The sequence below is a fragment of the Mus musculus genome, chromosome 2, assembly GCF_000001635.26.
Source record: "Mus musculus strain C57BL/6J chromosome 2, GRCm38.p6 C57BL/6J".
Classification (NCBI taxonomy): Eukaryota; Metazoa; Chordata; class Mammalia; order Rodentia; family Muridae; genus Mus; species Mus musculus.
In genome coordinates this window covers 60,440,369-60,455,526 of record NC_000068.7, presented here as the reverse complement: position 1 = coordinate 60,455,526, position 15,158 = coordinate 60,440,369, and the positions used below count along the sequence as shown (strand labels likewise).

At 42.2% G+C, this 15,158-nt stretch overlaps 1 protein-coding gene across 2 annotated transcripts in view; it reads left to right on the top strand.

The window, feature by feature from the left end:
• The window catches only part of Pla2r1 (phospholipase A2 receptor 1), a 135,784-nt gene that overhangs the window by 97,800 nt on the left and 22,826 nt on the right, over nucleotides 1-15,158 (top strand). For both annotated transcript variants that reach the window (NM_008867.2, XM_006498928.4), the window contains 8 exons: nucleotides 296-441; nucleotides 3,041-3,125; nucleotides 6,561-6,693; nucleotides 7,235-7,270; nucleotides 7,987-8,144; nucleotides 11,332-11,396; nucleotides 12,147-12,250; nucleotides 14,305-14,441. In NM_008867.2, the coding sequence (NP_032893.1) occupies nucleotides 296-441; nucleotides 3,041-3,125; nucleotides 6,561-6,693; nucleotides 7,235-7,270; nucleotides 7,987-8,144; nucleotides 11,332-11,396; nucleotides 12,147-12,250; nucleotides 14,305-14,441 (864 nt within the window). The remainder of the gene's footprint in view (nucleotides 1-295; nucleotides 442-3,040; nucleotides 3,126-6,560; nucleotides 6,694-7,234; nucleotides 7,271-7,986; nucleotides 8,145-11,331; nucleotides 11,397-12,146; nucleotides 12,251-14,304; nucleotides 14,442-15,158) is intronic.

Sequence of the window (15,158 nt, the reverse complement as noted above, 5' to 3'; positions counted from 1 at the left end):
CTTATATACTGACAAACAAAAAGAGAAAGCTCTATGTCTGTCATAAGAGGTTTAGTGAAAAAGAAGCCAAGGAAGGTAGAGGGAGCAGAAAATCTTTTAAGAACTAGACATATTCTGGTGTGATATATGTTACTCCTTCAAATCAAAATTTCAATGATGAATAAGAAAGGGGCAGATGTCTGGCTCAGTGGAAAGAGTCCATGCTCAGCATAGAGGAAGTCTCCACTTCTCCCCTGAATGCCCCCGCAATAGAGTAAAGACAAGGAGCACTTGGCAGCTTTGTGTTGCTCTACAGGTGTTTCATAGCGAAAAGGTCCTGATGAAAAGATCGTGGAGAGAAGCAGAAGCATTCTGTGAGGAGTTTGGGGCTCACCTCGCAAGCTTTGCCCATATAGAGGAAGAAAATTTCGTGAATGAGCTTCTACATTCAAAATTTAATTGGTAAATACTTACTAATTTTGAGAAGATTATAGTCAAAAATTGTCTCTTAGCAGTGCCTTCTTAGGGATGAATATCCCAAGTGGTTGTTTACAATGTCAGCATTTGTTTTGCTTTTAAAAATAGCTAGTCACTGCTTGTGACAGAAAAATATGATCCTCATATAGTTTTGTGTTTATACTGCACCAAGTTCACAATGCATTAAAACAAAGAGCAAAAATGATCATTGTTTAGATAGTCAAATATTTTTTTGTGTCTTCTATCAGATATTTTCAGAGCTTTGCTTCTAACTGTATCTAGTTTGGTGGATTTTCAACATGTTCTCTGAGGATTCAGGGGGTCTTAGATTAGATGGGACTATTTGGGCAGAGCTTTGGTTCCTTGCTTTCGAGCCCCCAGAAAACATAATCCCATTCCACTGATAAGGGTTTTCCATAGATTAGAGTTCATTTGGTTGGGGAAGGGAATTCCATCAGTTTAAAAACAATCCAAACCAGCGCTCTAATTGTACATTTGAAAAAAAATCAATGGTCACCTATTAGTGTGTATCAACTGTTAGACTGCCCATGCTCATGCAGTTATAACTGTAGTCTGGTTTTTGTTGGTTGGTTGGTTGGTTGGTTGGATGGATGGATAGATGGCTGGCTGGTTGGTTTATTCATTTTGTTTGTGGCCAGACCCAGGGTATATGATACCACTGAGCTAAATTCCCAACCCTGTTAACTAAGTTTAAATTGGAAGTAACTAAAGGCTTCATAAAGTACTCCCATAATTATTTACCTTTAATGTTTACAAAAAATGACCTTGCATGTGATCTTAGAGTGGTTCCATATGGAGAGGATTTGGTGGAGAAGCTATTGTTATTGTTCTTTGAGAGGGGTGTAACATCAGAGGGATCAAATAAAACTAAAAAAAAATGTACACTATTAGAAATATGCTATGAATAATCAGTATTACGAAGACTTCTAGCAAGAAGTGCTTTCTCTACAAATGGTTTTCCCTCTGAAATAATCTTAACAGCCCATGGAACCACTTGTTCGTACCGGAACCACTGACCTAAGCTCTTGGTTTCAGTCGGAGCCTACATACTGGGCACCTTGGGAGACAGAGCCCTCTATGGCACCTCAGACTTTGTGAGACTGGTGTTGAAGAAGCTTCCACACTGACTGGGGTGCTTTCGGGCTCTGAGGGACAGCCTCCACTGTCCCATGTTCTGTTGTGCTTTGGAACTTTAACCCCTTGCAAGCCATGCTTACACATTCTGCCCATAGACCAGATCTGTAAACACTCTCCCTTTAAAGATTGAAGGTAATGACATTCTTTCTGTCCATACTTAAAATTCCTACCAGAATTCTGTGCATCTTTCAAATTATTGATCTTTTGCATCTGAACATGAAAGTTGTATGATTTATGCTTTATTTTTGCTCATGCTACGAAGGGAATTCAGCTGTGTCAAATGTGTGTTATTTTAAAATTACACAATTTAGGAAATTAGTGGAGAGAAATAAATATCAATTTGTCTTCTGTGAGCCAGTAGAACAGGGAAAACAAAGAACGGGAAAATCAGTGAGGAATAGACCAAATGTTCCCAGTGTGGGGAGTGTGAAGCTGGTTCCTAGCCCGCGTCCTGGAGGTTAACAGCCCTGGCCTGGCTTCCACAGGTCACCCTCATCTTCTCAGAAGTGTGACATCACCAGTAGGCACCCAGGCACCAGTGACCGCAGAGACTTTCCATTTAACTTTGACCTCTGTCTAACACATGGGAGAACTGACCCCGCAGAGTGAGCGCGCTCCTCTGCGTTAAGCATGAGAAAGCATCTGTCACGACTTCTGAGTCTCTTAAATCTTTAATTCTTCAAAATTATTCTCAGAAAATTATCTCAGTGAGATGGTTCGTTGTACAACTAGGCTTTATTGCTTGATTTATTGAGTACCCCGCGATCTGACAGATTTGTTCTCTGCCTAATAGGAGGGACGATGATTCTCTGTGAAGTGTTCTTGCCCAGTCTAAACCAGTGGTGACTTCTCAAGTTAATCTACCATGGCCCAGGCTGATTTGCCTCAGAGTTATTTATGTTGGAAACTGGAAGGAAAAAAACTCCACAAACTTTGTGTGTCCCTGTTAGTAGATGGGGATGATAGGAATAAACCTGTATAAAATACACGAACAGTTGGCAAAAGAGCAATAAACCAAACCATAGGAAAACATCGCAGAACGCAAAGTCCAGCCATAAGTAGTAGCACACTTAAAGTCATCCAGCGATGCTAAGCTCTAGGATTTCCAGGCAGCTTACACTTTCGTGTGCTCATGGCCTGATTGAAGGATGTTTCCATTCTTGATGACAAGTTCCTGTTCTCAGTATATGTTTATTTTTCTCCCCATGAGCTCTGAGCAAGCCACACAGGAGCATGTGAGTCTAGACACCTCCCCTCATTTCACAAACCCAGGACTTTGCATGCAAAAGGATGCTTGATCCATTTATTGTCTGACCCTGCTAATTAGCGTCGGTTCCTTCTGTTCACGGTTCACCGGCTCGCAGAACCTTCCATCTGATGTTGGGAATGAGATTGAAAATAACACTTTTGTTTCTTCTCTTCCCAGGACACAGGAAAGGCAGTTCTGGATTGGATTTAATAGAAGGAACCCACTGAATGCTGGTTCTTGGGCGTGGTCTGACGGGTCACCTGTAAGTTGTTTCACACTATATAAAGGAGATGTAGCCGAGCCAGGCGGTCTGGGACTCACTCGGTAAAACAACCAAGAGGACCCGGAAGTGGCTGTAGCACTTTGGGAAACTTGCCTAGGCCTTGGCTAAGACAGTGGTTGTACCAAGGTCCTGGGAAATCTCAGGTGACTATACTGTTCTGAGATGCCTATATTTCATCCTGAAAGGAAATCCAAATCTCCAAAAATACTCCCCTAATCTGCTTCCCAGTTTAGGGAAACGGCTGGTCTTTACAGTAATTCCAGGCTTCTAAGCCACCCTCCTTTTCTGCAGACTGCCTGACTGTCTGAGTATGTAGCCTTTCTCCATGTCACAGTGAGAAAAAAACTACCCAGAAGCTTATGAGAGAGCTTAATGGAAAGCATGCTTGCTCTGTACTCATGAGGACCTGAGTTCAAATCTCCAGTACCCACATAAAGAGCTAAGCAAGGAAAGGAGACTGGTGGGTCTCTAGAACTTACTGGCCAACCAGCCTGGCCAGAACGGCGGGGAGTTTCTGGTTCAGTGAGAAGATCCTCTGTCAAAGCCATAATGCAGAGAGGTCAACAGAGAGAAAGACACAGGACACCCTTCTCTGGTCTCTGCCTGTCCCCACTCCCCAACACACACACACACACACACACACACACACACACACAAAGAGAGAGAGAGAGAGAGAGAGAGAGAGAGAGAGAGAGAGAGAGAGAGACCAAGAGAGAGACCAAGAGAGAGACCGAGACTGAGAATATTTTTACTCTATCTTTGAAAAAGGACAAAGGGCATCAGACTTAGAAATAACTCAGACCAGGTAGTTTCAGAAGGGCAAAGGTTTGCTTTTCAGTCCACTCCATACTCACAAACTCTGGGAAAGGGAGAAAGGACCTGGAAGGTGCATTGTTTTTCCAGGTGCACTGAGGAACTCTCAGATTTCTATCAAGGTGACAAGGAAAATTACATGACACCATTTCAACTCTGAAAGGGGGCGGTTAGAGCCAGCCTTCAGGGACCATTTGAGACAGCTTCTGTTTCCCAGACCTTCTTAACAGCCTGTGCCAGTGGACAATAGAACAATTAATCCACATAAAGTACTACGCAGGGCAGCCAGGATCTGCACACAGGTTGTCCAGGGCTGTCCCACTTTGTACAATACCAGCAGCCAAGTGTAGATAAAGACCAGCTTGGGAGGGGGGTGGGGAAAGCCTATTCAAAGGACAGGGTTCAAATTTGCAGCTGAGAGGAGAGTTAAAAGAAGAGAAGAAGAAAAAAAAAAAAAAACAACCAAACAAGAAAACCTGTGTGCTTCTACAGGGAACAATAATAGCAGAGAAATGCTAGTTTAAACATGATCCTAGCCCCATTTTCCACTCCAACATTGCTGCTTTGAAAAAGAGTGTCAAGAATAGAGTGTAAAAAGACGTGGAGAGGATTTGGATCCCTCAGCTCTGCCCATTTCTTTTGCTAAAGAAGCAGCTGAGACCCAGAAATGGAAGGGATGCTAAAGCCATTTTGCTCTTGGGGAATAAAACGAAGCACATTAGAAGTTGAAATACTTTCTTTTAGTCACTCAAACTCGCTCATAACAGAAGGACAACAATTTGCTTAAGAAGCAAGCGCACTGATGAGACTACACGCACTGATGTTCTGATGATGCTCAGCACAGCCCACTGGACGTAACTCACGTCATTCTCCTAACATGAGGATAGAAGCACCGGATAAGCTGATACGTGCCTCTGTGCATATTTAAATAGTTCAAAGTGGTTTCAATACATCCTTTTATTTTTCTACATTTTAACCTTAATTTCATTTGTGGTTCATCTACATTTCTGTCAGGTAATCATTAAATAGTTGAAAAGGTTTACACCTCATTTAAAAACATCTGTTGTAGGAATTATATATAATATGTGGTCACTCAGAACAATGCTAGTTTTCTGGTTTATGGAAGCTATCTCTGGAGCCAGGCATACAGTCACATGCCTTTAATCCAGCATGTGAGAGACAAAGGCAGGTGGATTTCTATAAGTTTGAGGCCAGTCTGGTCTATACAATGAGTTCTGGGCCAGCCAAGGCTAAGTACTGAGATCCTTTCTCAAAAAACTAAAACTAAAACAAGCAAAAAGACTTAGATTTTAGTCCTTAAAACATAATGCTTAGCATTTTATTTAAGTGCTTAGCAAATAACTGGCATCAAAGATGATACCAAAATCTGGGACATCCCTAAAACTCTAAGCTTACCCCAAACCCCAGGAAAGAGTTGTCTAAGTCAATGGTCTCTTGCCATGAAGAGACACCACGACCACAGCAATTCTTACAAAGGAAAACATTTCATTGGAGCTGGCTTGCAGTTCAGGGGTTTAGTCCATTATCACATGGCAGGAAGCGTGGTGGCACGCAGGCAGACATGCTGCTGGCAAGAGAGCCAAGCGTTTTACAGCCAGATTGGCAGATACCAGGAAGGAGAGAGAAGTCTGAGCCAGGCTCTGCAACTGAACCTCAAAGCCCGCCCCCAGTGATACATTTCCTCCTCCGAGGCCACAGGACCTAATCATTGCAAACAGTACCACTCCCTATGAGCCAAGGGGGGCTGCTATTCAAACCACTATGACATTACAAGCTCAGAATAAAGTGTGCATCTGATTTCCTCTGGAGAAAACAGTAGAAAGATTCTTGTGTGCATGCACGTTTGAGCACATCTGTATGTGTGGGGAAGCCAGCAGTCTATGTCAGGTGTCTTTCTCAACCACACTCTACCTTTTTTGAGACAGGACTTCCCAACTAACCCTGGGACTTATCAATTAGGCTGTGCTGGCTACCCAGCAAGCCCGGGGTTCTTACCTTCAGTTCCGCAGTACTAGGATAGCAGGCATGCACTACTCTACGGGATTTTTTTCCCCTTAATCATCAATGTGGGTGCTTCAGATTGAACCCCTGTCCTTATGCTTGGCACAGCAAGCACCTGACTAGCTGTCCTATCTCCACAGCTCTGCATACCTTTTTGTAAGAAAAAAGAACAGGAAAAAAATGTGAAGTACCCTTAGTCTTCAGAAATGTGGATCAATCTTACCCTGGAATGACATGTAGACTTTTCTGAAGATTCCTCTGAAGTCCCTTAAACAGTGGCTCTCAGCCTTCCTAAAGCTCTGACCCTTTAACTCAGTTCCTCATGGTGTGGTGACCCCCAACTGTAAAATGATTTCCATTGCTTTTCCTAACTGTAAATCTGCTACTGTTATGAATCGTCGTGTAAATGCCTGAGTATTCGGATGGTTTGTAAAAGGATTGTTCAACCCCCCAGGGGGTTGCGACCCACGGGTTGAGAGCCACTGCCAACAGTGCTTACATTCCTGGGTGCCTTGAGTCTTCTGAAACTCCTTTTGGGGGGAATCATCATTGAGGAATAATGAACTTCGTCTGCCGCAGGTTGTCTCTTCATTTTTAGACAATGCTTATTTTGAAGAAGATGCAAAAAATTGTGCTGTGTATAAGGCAAACAAAACATTGTTGCCCTCGAACTGTGCCTCCAAACACGAGTGGATATGCAGAATTCCAAGAGGTACCAGCTCTTTACTGTATGTATGTTTGCATTTGAATGATACGCAGCACTTTCTCAAATGAAGGGTCCCAGAGATTCATAATCTCAGCACTAGAGCCCTGAGCCACACTGCCAACAACCTGCCTGATGAACCTAGCTACGCTAGCTTAGTTAAAGCCGGGAGCACAGTCAAAGGAGGGAAGACAGTTCGGTACCCTGTGCCAGGCTGTGCATTAGGAATGAAGGTCACCAAGAGTAAGCACAGATGAAAGAAATATCCCTCTGACATCACGAGCACACAGGAGTGTTGCGCTCTGAGGGTGCGGACGCACCCAGCACAGTGTCTCACACGCAGTAGTCGCTGGCATGTGACTAGGTCCTTGTTTTAGGACTCGGGAGATTCCCCTGCATATTCTAACTCTTCACAGTCTAGACAGTACAGGGCATATCTGGCCTTAAACTTATGTTTTTGAAGGTGACATAAGAATAGCATGGTTAGAGCTGAGGGAGTGCAGAAACTCTGCAGAAGTCTCAGGCAATGTGTTTTGCTTTTGCTCTGCAGATGTGAGACCCAAGTTTCCAGACTGGTACCAGTACGGTAAGGGCCAACTTGACAGTTCTCTAACTTCTAAATCACACCAAGGAGAGGCTGGTATTAGTGCATTATACTATCTTTCCACACACCCATTCTCTTATATATCAACCTGGGACTGATTAGTTCAAATCAGCAGATCAAGAAGGGCATAATCAAAGTAATAGATATACTCATTAAGTGGGGTTGAAATTAACATCATGCCTCCATTTTCACGGCATAGTATTTTAAAATATGGATCTATCCCTGGCCTATGAAAGCTAGTGAAGGGGGCTAGAGAGATGGCTCAATGGTTAAGAGCACCAATTGCTCTTCCAGAGGTCCTGAGTTCAATTCCCAGCAACCACATGGTAGCTCACAACCATCTGTAATGGGATCTGATGTCCTCTTCTGGTGTGTGCCTGAAGACAACTACAGTGTACTTACATACTGAAATAAGAGGAAGTAAACAAATAAATCTTTTTAAAAAAGAATTATTTTTAAAAAAAGAAGAAAACTAGTGAAGGGTTCTCAAGTGAGGTAGACTAAGAAAATAAGTGAATTATAGGTATGCACACATGCACATCTGTGCGTGTATCCATACATCCTTACACCCCCTTTTTAAAATGTTAAACGACCAGATTACAGTCTGGGAGTCAATCACAGCCCACACTCCTTCAAGCCCGCCTTACATCTCTCGCTGGTCCTGAGAGCATCCTCATGATCACACGGTTTCCTTGCAGATGCGCCGTGGCTCTTCTATCAGAACGCCGAGTACCTCTTCCACACCCACCCAGCGGAGTGGGCCACCTTTGAGTTTGTCTGCGGCTGGCTGCGAAGTGACTTCCTCACAATTTATTCTGCTCAGGAGCAAGAATTCATCCACAGCAAAATCAAAGGGGTACACGAACACAAATCACTTCACAGAATTCATAGTTTACACCTTCCGTCCTTGGGGGAGGCGATATTTTTAAAATTTGACTCTACACATTCATTTAAGTTTCCGTAAAAGTCCTGGCTTTCTTTTTTTTCAGACTCTTTTCCCTCTGACTATACAGATTCATAGAAAATTATGGGGACGTGGGTTGGTTATGCCCCTTTGACTTCTGTTTCTTCTGTAATAGCAAGGGTATTAAGTGAGAGTCATTCTTCACTCTCTGGGCCACTCTCGCCACTCGTGAGGGCTTCCTGATCTAATCACTTTCCAGAGGCTCACACTTCCCAGCATGTCATCTTGTGAGTTAGGATTTCAATATTAAGGACTGGGAAGGGAGGAGACATCTACATTCGGTGTGGCTGTAGATTTCCAAGCAGTATTTATTTCTACCCACGATTGGTACTTTTGGTTGTCAGTAGTACGGTGGTATTTATGGTGAGCATTAGTGTTTCACACGTAAGATGTCTCATGTCTACCAATATGCTTGCCAAGTTGGTGGATGCAGGGGAAATTACTGACTCTAGGATGAGGAATCAAACTCAGCAAAGGTGATATGGCTCACTTTTGACCCATACCTGGCCAAAAAAAAACATCAAAAAAGTTAGAATAAATAATTATTTTGAAATAGCACGGTTTCATATCACTTTTCTATGAAGAATAGTCACTAAGACTGTGAAAGGCAAAAATAACATTTATTTGGAGTGTAGAAGAATTTAATATGAGATAGAAAGCTGGGTAGAGTTTTTCTAACAAAAACAATTTTTCTTTTGAAGGATGCTTATGTTTTCTCTGAATCTCTGATAATAGACCATGGGGTGTTAGAGTGAGCTTTGAATATTTTTCTTTTCTCTAATCTTCTCTTTCTGATCAACGATGAAAACATTAAAAGCTACAGCACTTGAGAGTCAGAGGACTTGATTGGCTTACCAATCAATCACTTGTATCTGTCATATACAGTATTTGCACTTTAAAACTGCAATTCACTCTTTTAAGTTTTGTGTTTGTAAGCATTTCTAAAACTGTATATCAAATCTATTACTTCTTAAAATCTGGCTGTTTAAACCCTTAAACTAACGCCCTTGATCACTTTGGTAGAAACCTAAGAGATGACAGATTGCCTTTGCTGAAGAAAGTTGAGTAGATGATTATGTTGGCTTGTGTGTCTAGCTCACTGGGAAATGACCTTTCCTGTCAGTTAACCATAAGGCTACTTGAGCATAACAAAATATAACTGATTTGTGAAATGCATGCTCATATTACATTTCTTCTTTCAAACACCTATTATTAGGTTTCAGTTGTTATGGCTGTATATACCTAGCTAACATTTAAAATATTCACTTTTCCATACCAGGCTGTTTTGTCATCTTTCAGCTTGTCCTGTAAAGTTCTCTACCACATATGTCACAGCTGGGATGCACTATGTGGCAGATGATCATATCTTAAATCAGGTGGCAATAAATATACCACTTAAGATATAAATGTCATAGAAACAACAATATGAACTAACCAGTACCCCCCAGAGCTCCCTGGGACTAAACCACCAACCAAAGAAAACACATGGTGGGACTCATGGCTCCAGCTGCATATGTAGCAGAGGATGGCCTAGTCGGTCATCAATGGGAGGAGAGGACCTTGGTCCTGTGAAGGCTCTATGTCCCAGTATAGGGGGATGCTGGGGCCAGGAAGCAGGTGTGGGTGGGCTGGTGAGCAGGGGGAGGGGGAAGGGGGAGGAGATTTTCAGAGGGGAAACCAAGAAAGGGGATAACATTTGAAATGTAAATAAAGAAAATATCTAATTAAAAAAAAAAAAGAAAAAGAAGATATAAATGTTATAACTTCCCCTTAAAGGTCCTAAACTGGGAGAGTGAGTGGTCAGGCTATGATTTTGACTGCTGTTGCCCATGTGCCTTCCTTAGATGCAATTAAGTTGTAGTCTTCCTGCCGTATCCATGCCAATCTCAACGGAAGCACTCCAAAGTATGAAAATGGGGCTCTGAATTCAGCATGTGGGAACACGCCCACGGAACAGTGCCTCAGGGATCTCAAATTATAGTGGCTCCCCCTTTGCAATATTCTCAAATTGCTGCTCTGGCAGACAGCCATGCTGGCTAAGAAGTAAAAGCACACTTGTTTCAAAATAAGAATGTTAGCAAGCTATCAGGTTCTGTGGTAGTGACTTGCAATTCATATGGAAATAAATAATGTATCTTAAAAATGTATCCCCAAGCCCTCCCAAAAGGAAATAAGAGTACAAATTTAAATACATAAGGCCTTAACCTTAATAGGGTTTGGGCATATAAAAGTTAATTTGAATTTTGATACACATACAGAGGGAGCAGATACGCCGTAAAGCACACTGCTCGAGAGGGCTCAGTGAAAGCTCATCTGTCCCTTCCTCTTTTGTGATTAAGGAGAAGGCTTCAATTTCCTGGACCATAAGTCCAGCATGATATCTGCAGTGCAGTGTGTACGTGAGTGTGCGCCTGCATGTCCATGCTTCTCCACTTGATACTTCACTGTGCTTAGACTGGGTGATTAATAATTGACTGTAGACTAATAAAATGGATAATTTGCTAGCTTTCAGACATTGGAATTCTGTAGGGTTGTTTTGTCCTATTCTCTCTCTCTCTCTCTCTCTCTCTCTCTCTCTCTCTCTCTCTCTCCTCTCTCTCTCTCTCTCTCAGTGTGGACACTGTCTAAAGGTTCACAGACTAATATGCTTAGACTCTAAATCTTTATTCTGTTAATGTCTTTGTACCTTGTTTGTCAAATAAATGTGACATCTGCAGGGAGCTTCCATAAATCACTGAGAGAAGAAGCCACTAATTATAGTCAGAAGAGGTACCCGTCTCTCTTTTATGTCACGTGACTTCTCACAGAGTTAGAAGCCTTGCCTTTCAAGTTGAATGAAACAGAAATATTTTCAGTGGTTCACTATCATTCTCTTTCATAATGAACAGGGAATGCTTTAGAATAATTCAATTTCACGACTTCTCTAGACACTAGCCCTTAGCTCGTTACTCTTCTTTACATAACCTGGTAACATTGTAGTAATTAAAAAACCAATAGCAACCCCATTGATCCAAATAGTAGAACAATGTAAACAAGAACATCAAACACTGACATGTTCTCTCTCCCTTCCCTTCAATAGCTGACAAAGTATGGTGTGAAGTGGTGGATCGGACTTGAAGAAGGAGGAGCCAGAGATCAAATTCAGTACGGACCGACACTAATCCATGTTTAACGTTATTTGACAAGTTGTGTGTGCCAAATGATCAGGCTGGGTTTTGATAATCGATTCGCTGAATGGCCTTCACCTGTTATCCTTAACTTACAAATTTTCATTCGTCTAACAATAGGCATGAGTGCTTTTCAGTTCAGTACCAATGAAACCATCATCAAACTATCCGACAAACATATCAATTTCCTGTGCAGGCTTCTGCCTGTCCTATTTTGTGTGTATGTGAGAGAGAAAGAGAGAGAGAGATAAAAACACAGTATAAAGTTAAATTTAGAAAACTTTGTGAGTACAGTGCAGTACACTTAACCAAATTGAATAAACTGTTATCCTTCAAGTCTATACCCCAGAACTACAAGGATAGATGCAGATACTGAACATGCAAAATGAGACCTTAATGATTTGGTTTGGTTTGGTTTGGTTTGGTTTGGTTTGGTTTGGTTTGGTTTGGTTTGGTTTGGTTTGGTTTGGTTTGGTTTGGTTTGGTTTGGTTTTTTCCTGAGGCTGGAGGGATGGCTCAGTGCTTAAGAGCACTCGCTTCTCTTTCAGAATTTCGTTCTCAGCACCCACACTGCACAGCTCCCAATCACCTGTAACTCCAGCTCAAGGAGATCTGATGCCCCCTTCTGGACTCCACAGGCATCTACACACATGCAGCACAAATACTCACAAACGCAGTGATAACAACACTTACATGGAAAAATAAATCTCTGTAAACTTTCCTACAGGTGGAGTAACGGGTCGCCCGTGATATTCCAGAACTGGGACAAAGGAAGAGAAGAAAGAGTGGATAGCCAGAGAAAGCGATGTGTCTTCATATCTTCCATAACAGGTCACTGTTCCTTTTGATGTTTGGGTTTATACTGCAACCACCTCTAGAGGTTACCAGTCTCCTCCATGCGGTTATTTTTGTTTTCTGTTGATCTTGTACAGTCTCACAAGTTGTCAGGTGTCTGGATGACTGCTCATACTATGAAATTCATGTACTCACATGCCTGTAAACTTACAGATAGGTAAGTCCTCAAGAGCCAACAGAACCCGAAGGGAGCCTACGGACACTGTTACAGACACGCACCTCTGGTCCAGAGGCTAAGACCTGGTTTCCTGGCACCCATGTGGTGGCTCCCAACTATCTGTAACTCCAGTTCCAGAGATCAAATGTCTTCTTCTGACCTCCTCTGGGATCAGGCACACACGTGGTCCACATACATCCATTCAAAGCAATAAAAATAAGTATTTTTGGTAAAGACAAGTATGCATTTCCCTATCAAATATATAAAAAAAAATGTTTCTTGTACCCACCCAAAACAATTAAGAGTTAACTAATTTGGACAGATACAGTGGGGAAAAAACGTGCCTTGTAGATGCTATTCTCTGTGAGACTTCAGTGGGGAGCTATTTCTTCATACATCTCTATTTTCCTGTTTGTACACTGACTGACACTTTAACCTCTGGGACATTTACTTCCATCTTCCCTCACATTAAAAAGAAGAAGAAGAAGAATACCCTACATTTAGGGCTAGAGAGATGACTCAGCAGTTAAGGTACCCAGGTTCAAGTCCCAGCACCCTCATGGAAGCTCACAACTGTCTGTAACTCCAGTTCCAGGGGATCTGGTACCCTCCTCATGCAGACATACATGCAGGCAAACACCAGTGCACATAAAAATAAACAGTCTTTAAATAAAACACCTATGCCCGGGTCACTGTCCCACCATCCTCACCATCTCTGGCTCTGATGAATGCACATCTTAGAAGAAAACCTGTCTGCAAATTGGATCCCATGGTACAGTGAAGCTAGAGACTGGCTTCTGTATGTTCTAAGAACAATGCTATCTAGGCTGAATCAAGCCATATTTTAAGGGGAAAAGGTAGAGGGAGGGAGAGAGAAAGAAAAGTAATAAGGAGAAAAACATATTCATAACTAACTTGGTCAGAAAAGAAATGAAGAGGAAATCCTCTGTGGGCGAGCAGAGTTAGGAGAAAGCTGTAGTTAATCTGCTGGCTTTACCAGCAGGTGTCACAACAGCCTGTGGAAAGGGCTATTTGCAAGAAGAGCTGAGCATTCCAGTGACAATCACAGCCCAGCCCCACCTTAGAAGCCCCAGTTTTTACTCCTGTTCTGATACAAGAAGCTTAGCCTGCCTTGCACCTCGGCTTCTACTCAGGCAATTGCTTACGTGCCCTGACACCTCTCCTCTGGAACTGTAGCCCTCCTAAGTTAAAAGATAGTTTGCAGGGGGCTGGGAAGCTGGGGCTCTATCTTACAGAAGACAGGCTCCTATGGGAGCCGGTCTCAGTTAAGGGTCAAGACTGAGAAATCTTCCTTTGTGAGGAGTTCCTGACTTGACCTTTCTGTATTAGTATGTACTCGGAAGATCTTTTATCCGAGTAAGATAAGACATGTTTTGGAGTTTTCAGGTTGGGGATGCTAAGATGGACTTTGCCAGTTTTAGAAATTAGATTGGGTATATCCAACCTGCATTTTCTGAAGATATTTTATAAAGTTTAGAGATGTTTTACAATCTTTACAAAGGACAATCTTAGAATCATTTCCCCTGTATACTGAAGCTGGATACTTAAAAACTATGAAATCTTATTTCGTGCCCCAAGTCAATTATCCGTAGGACTTTAAATTAATGCTGTTTCAGTTTTAGCGTTTGTTTACTTTAGTCAAAAGTTCTTATATTCTTACATTGTAATTACTCAGGTCTCACCTTGCCCAGGTCAGTGTCACTAGAAATCTCTGTAATTAGTAGTTTGGTTCAGTTTCCAGACTTCAAAAAAGAAAAAATGAAAAATCAGAGCAGCCATGAAAAGCAACCCATAAGAACTTGGGTGGAGTCTTCCTTGTTCCTGAGACTTTCTGACCTGTCTCCTCCTGCAGGGCTCTGGGGGACTGAGAACTGCTCTGTTCCTTTGCCCAGCATCTGTAAGCGAGTGAAGATATGGGTCATCGAGAAGGAGAAGCCGCCGACACAGCCTGGGACATGCCCCAAGGGGTGGCTGTATTTTAACTATAAGGTAAATTTCTTCTTGTGAAGTCATCTTTGTCTCTCTTTGTTGAACTTCAATTGAAAAGTTATTAAAAGTGAGGGTAGGGTTTTTTGGTTTTTGGTTTTGGGTTTTGTTTTGTTTTGTTTTTTTAAGCACCAGTTTTCTGAGGGACCTGAGATGTCACTATCACATCCTAATGGTTTTAGAAGCTTTTCCTTTAGGCAAAAAAAAAAAAAAGGTTTTGTGTAAGGCAGCCATGCCTCCATACCTCATCTGTAGAGGCAGTTTTAGTGACCATCTTTCGAGTCACAGGATATGATGTGTGTGCGTGTCTGCAGTGCATGGGTGTGTACACATGTGTGTCTGCATGCCAGCTTATCTAGATCCTGCCTACAAATAAACTATACATGTACAGGCCCAGGCTCTATCCCCTCATCTTCACTGCCCAGAACCAGCAGGCCTCCACCTACCTGTAAACTGATGAACTAATGATGTAATTTGGTCAGGGTCATCTTGAGCCTCATAAAACTGACACTTGGTGCAGAATTCCATTTAAGAGAAAAGGCTTGCCAGCAGGGACACTGCCATCCAGGTTTATGATTTCCGATGCTGCCTTCAATTAAGGCGGAGGTTTTTTCCTCCACTCCTTCTGTTTTGTAATAAAATAACTTTATAGGCCTTGGCTGGGAGTGATTTAAGTAAATCCCAAACTGGGATAGTTTAACTCTTAGAGGATTAAGAAAT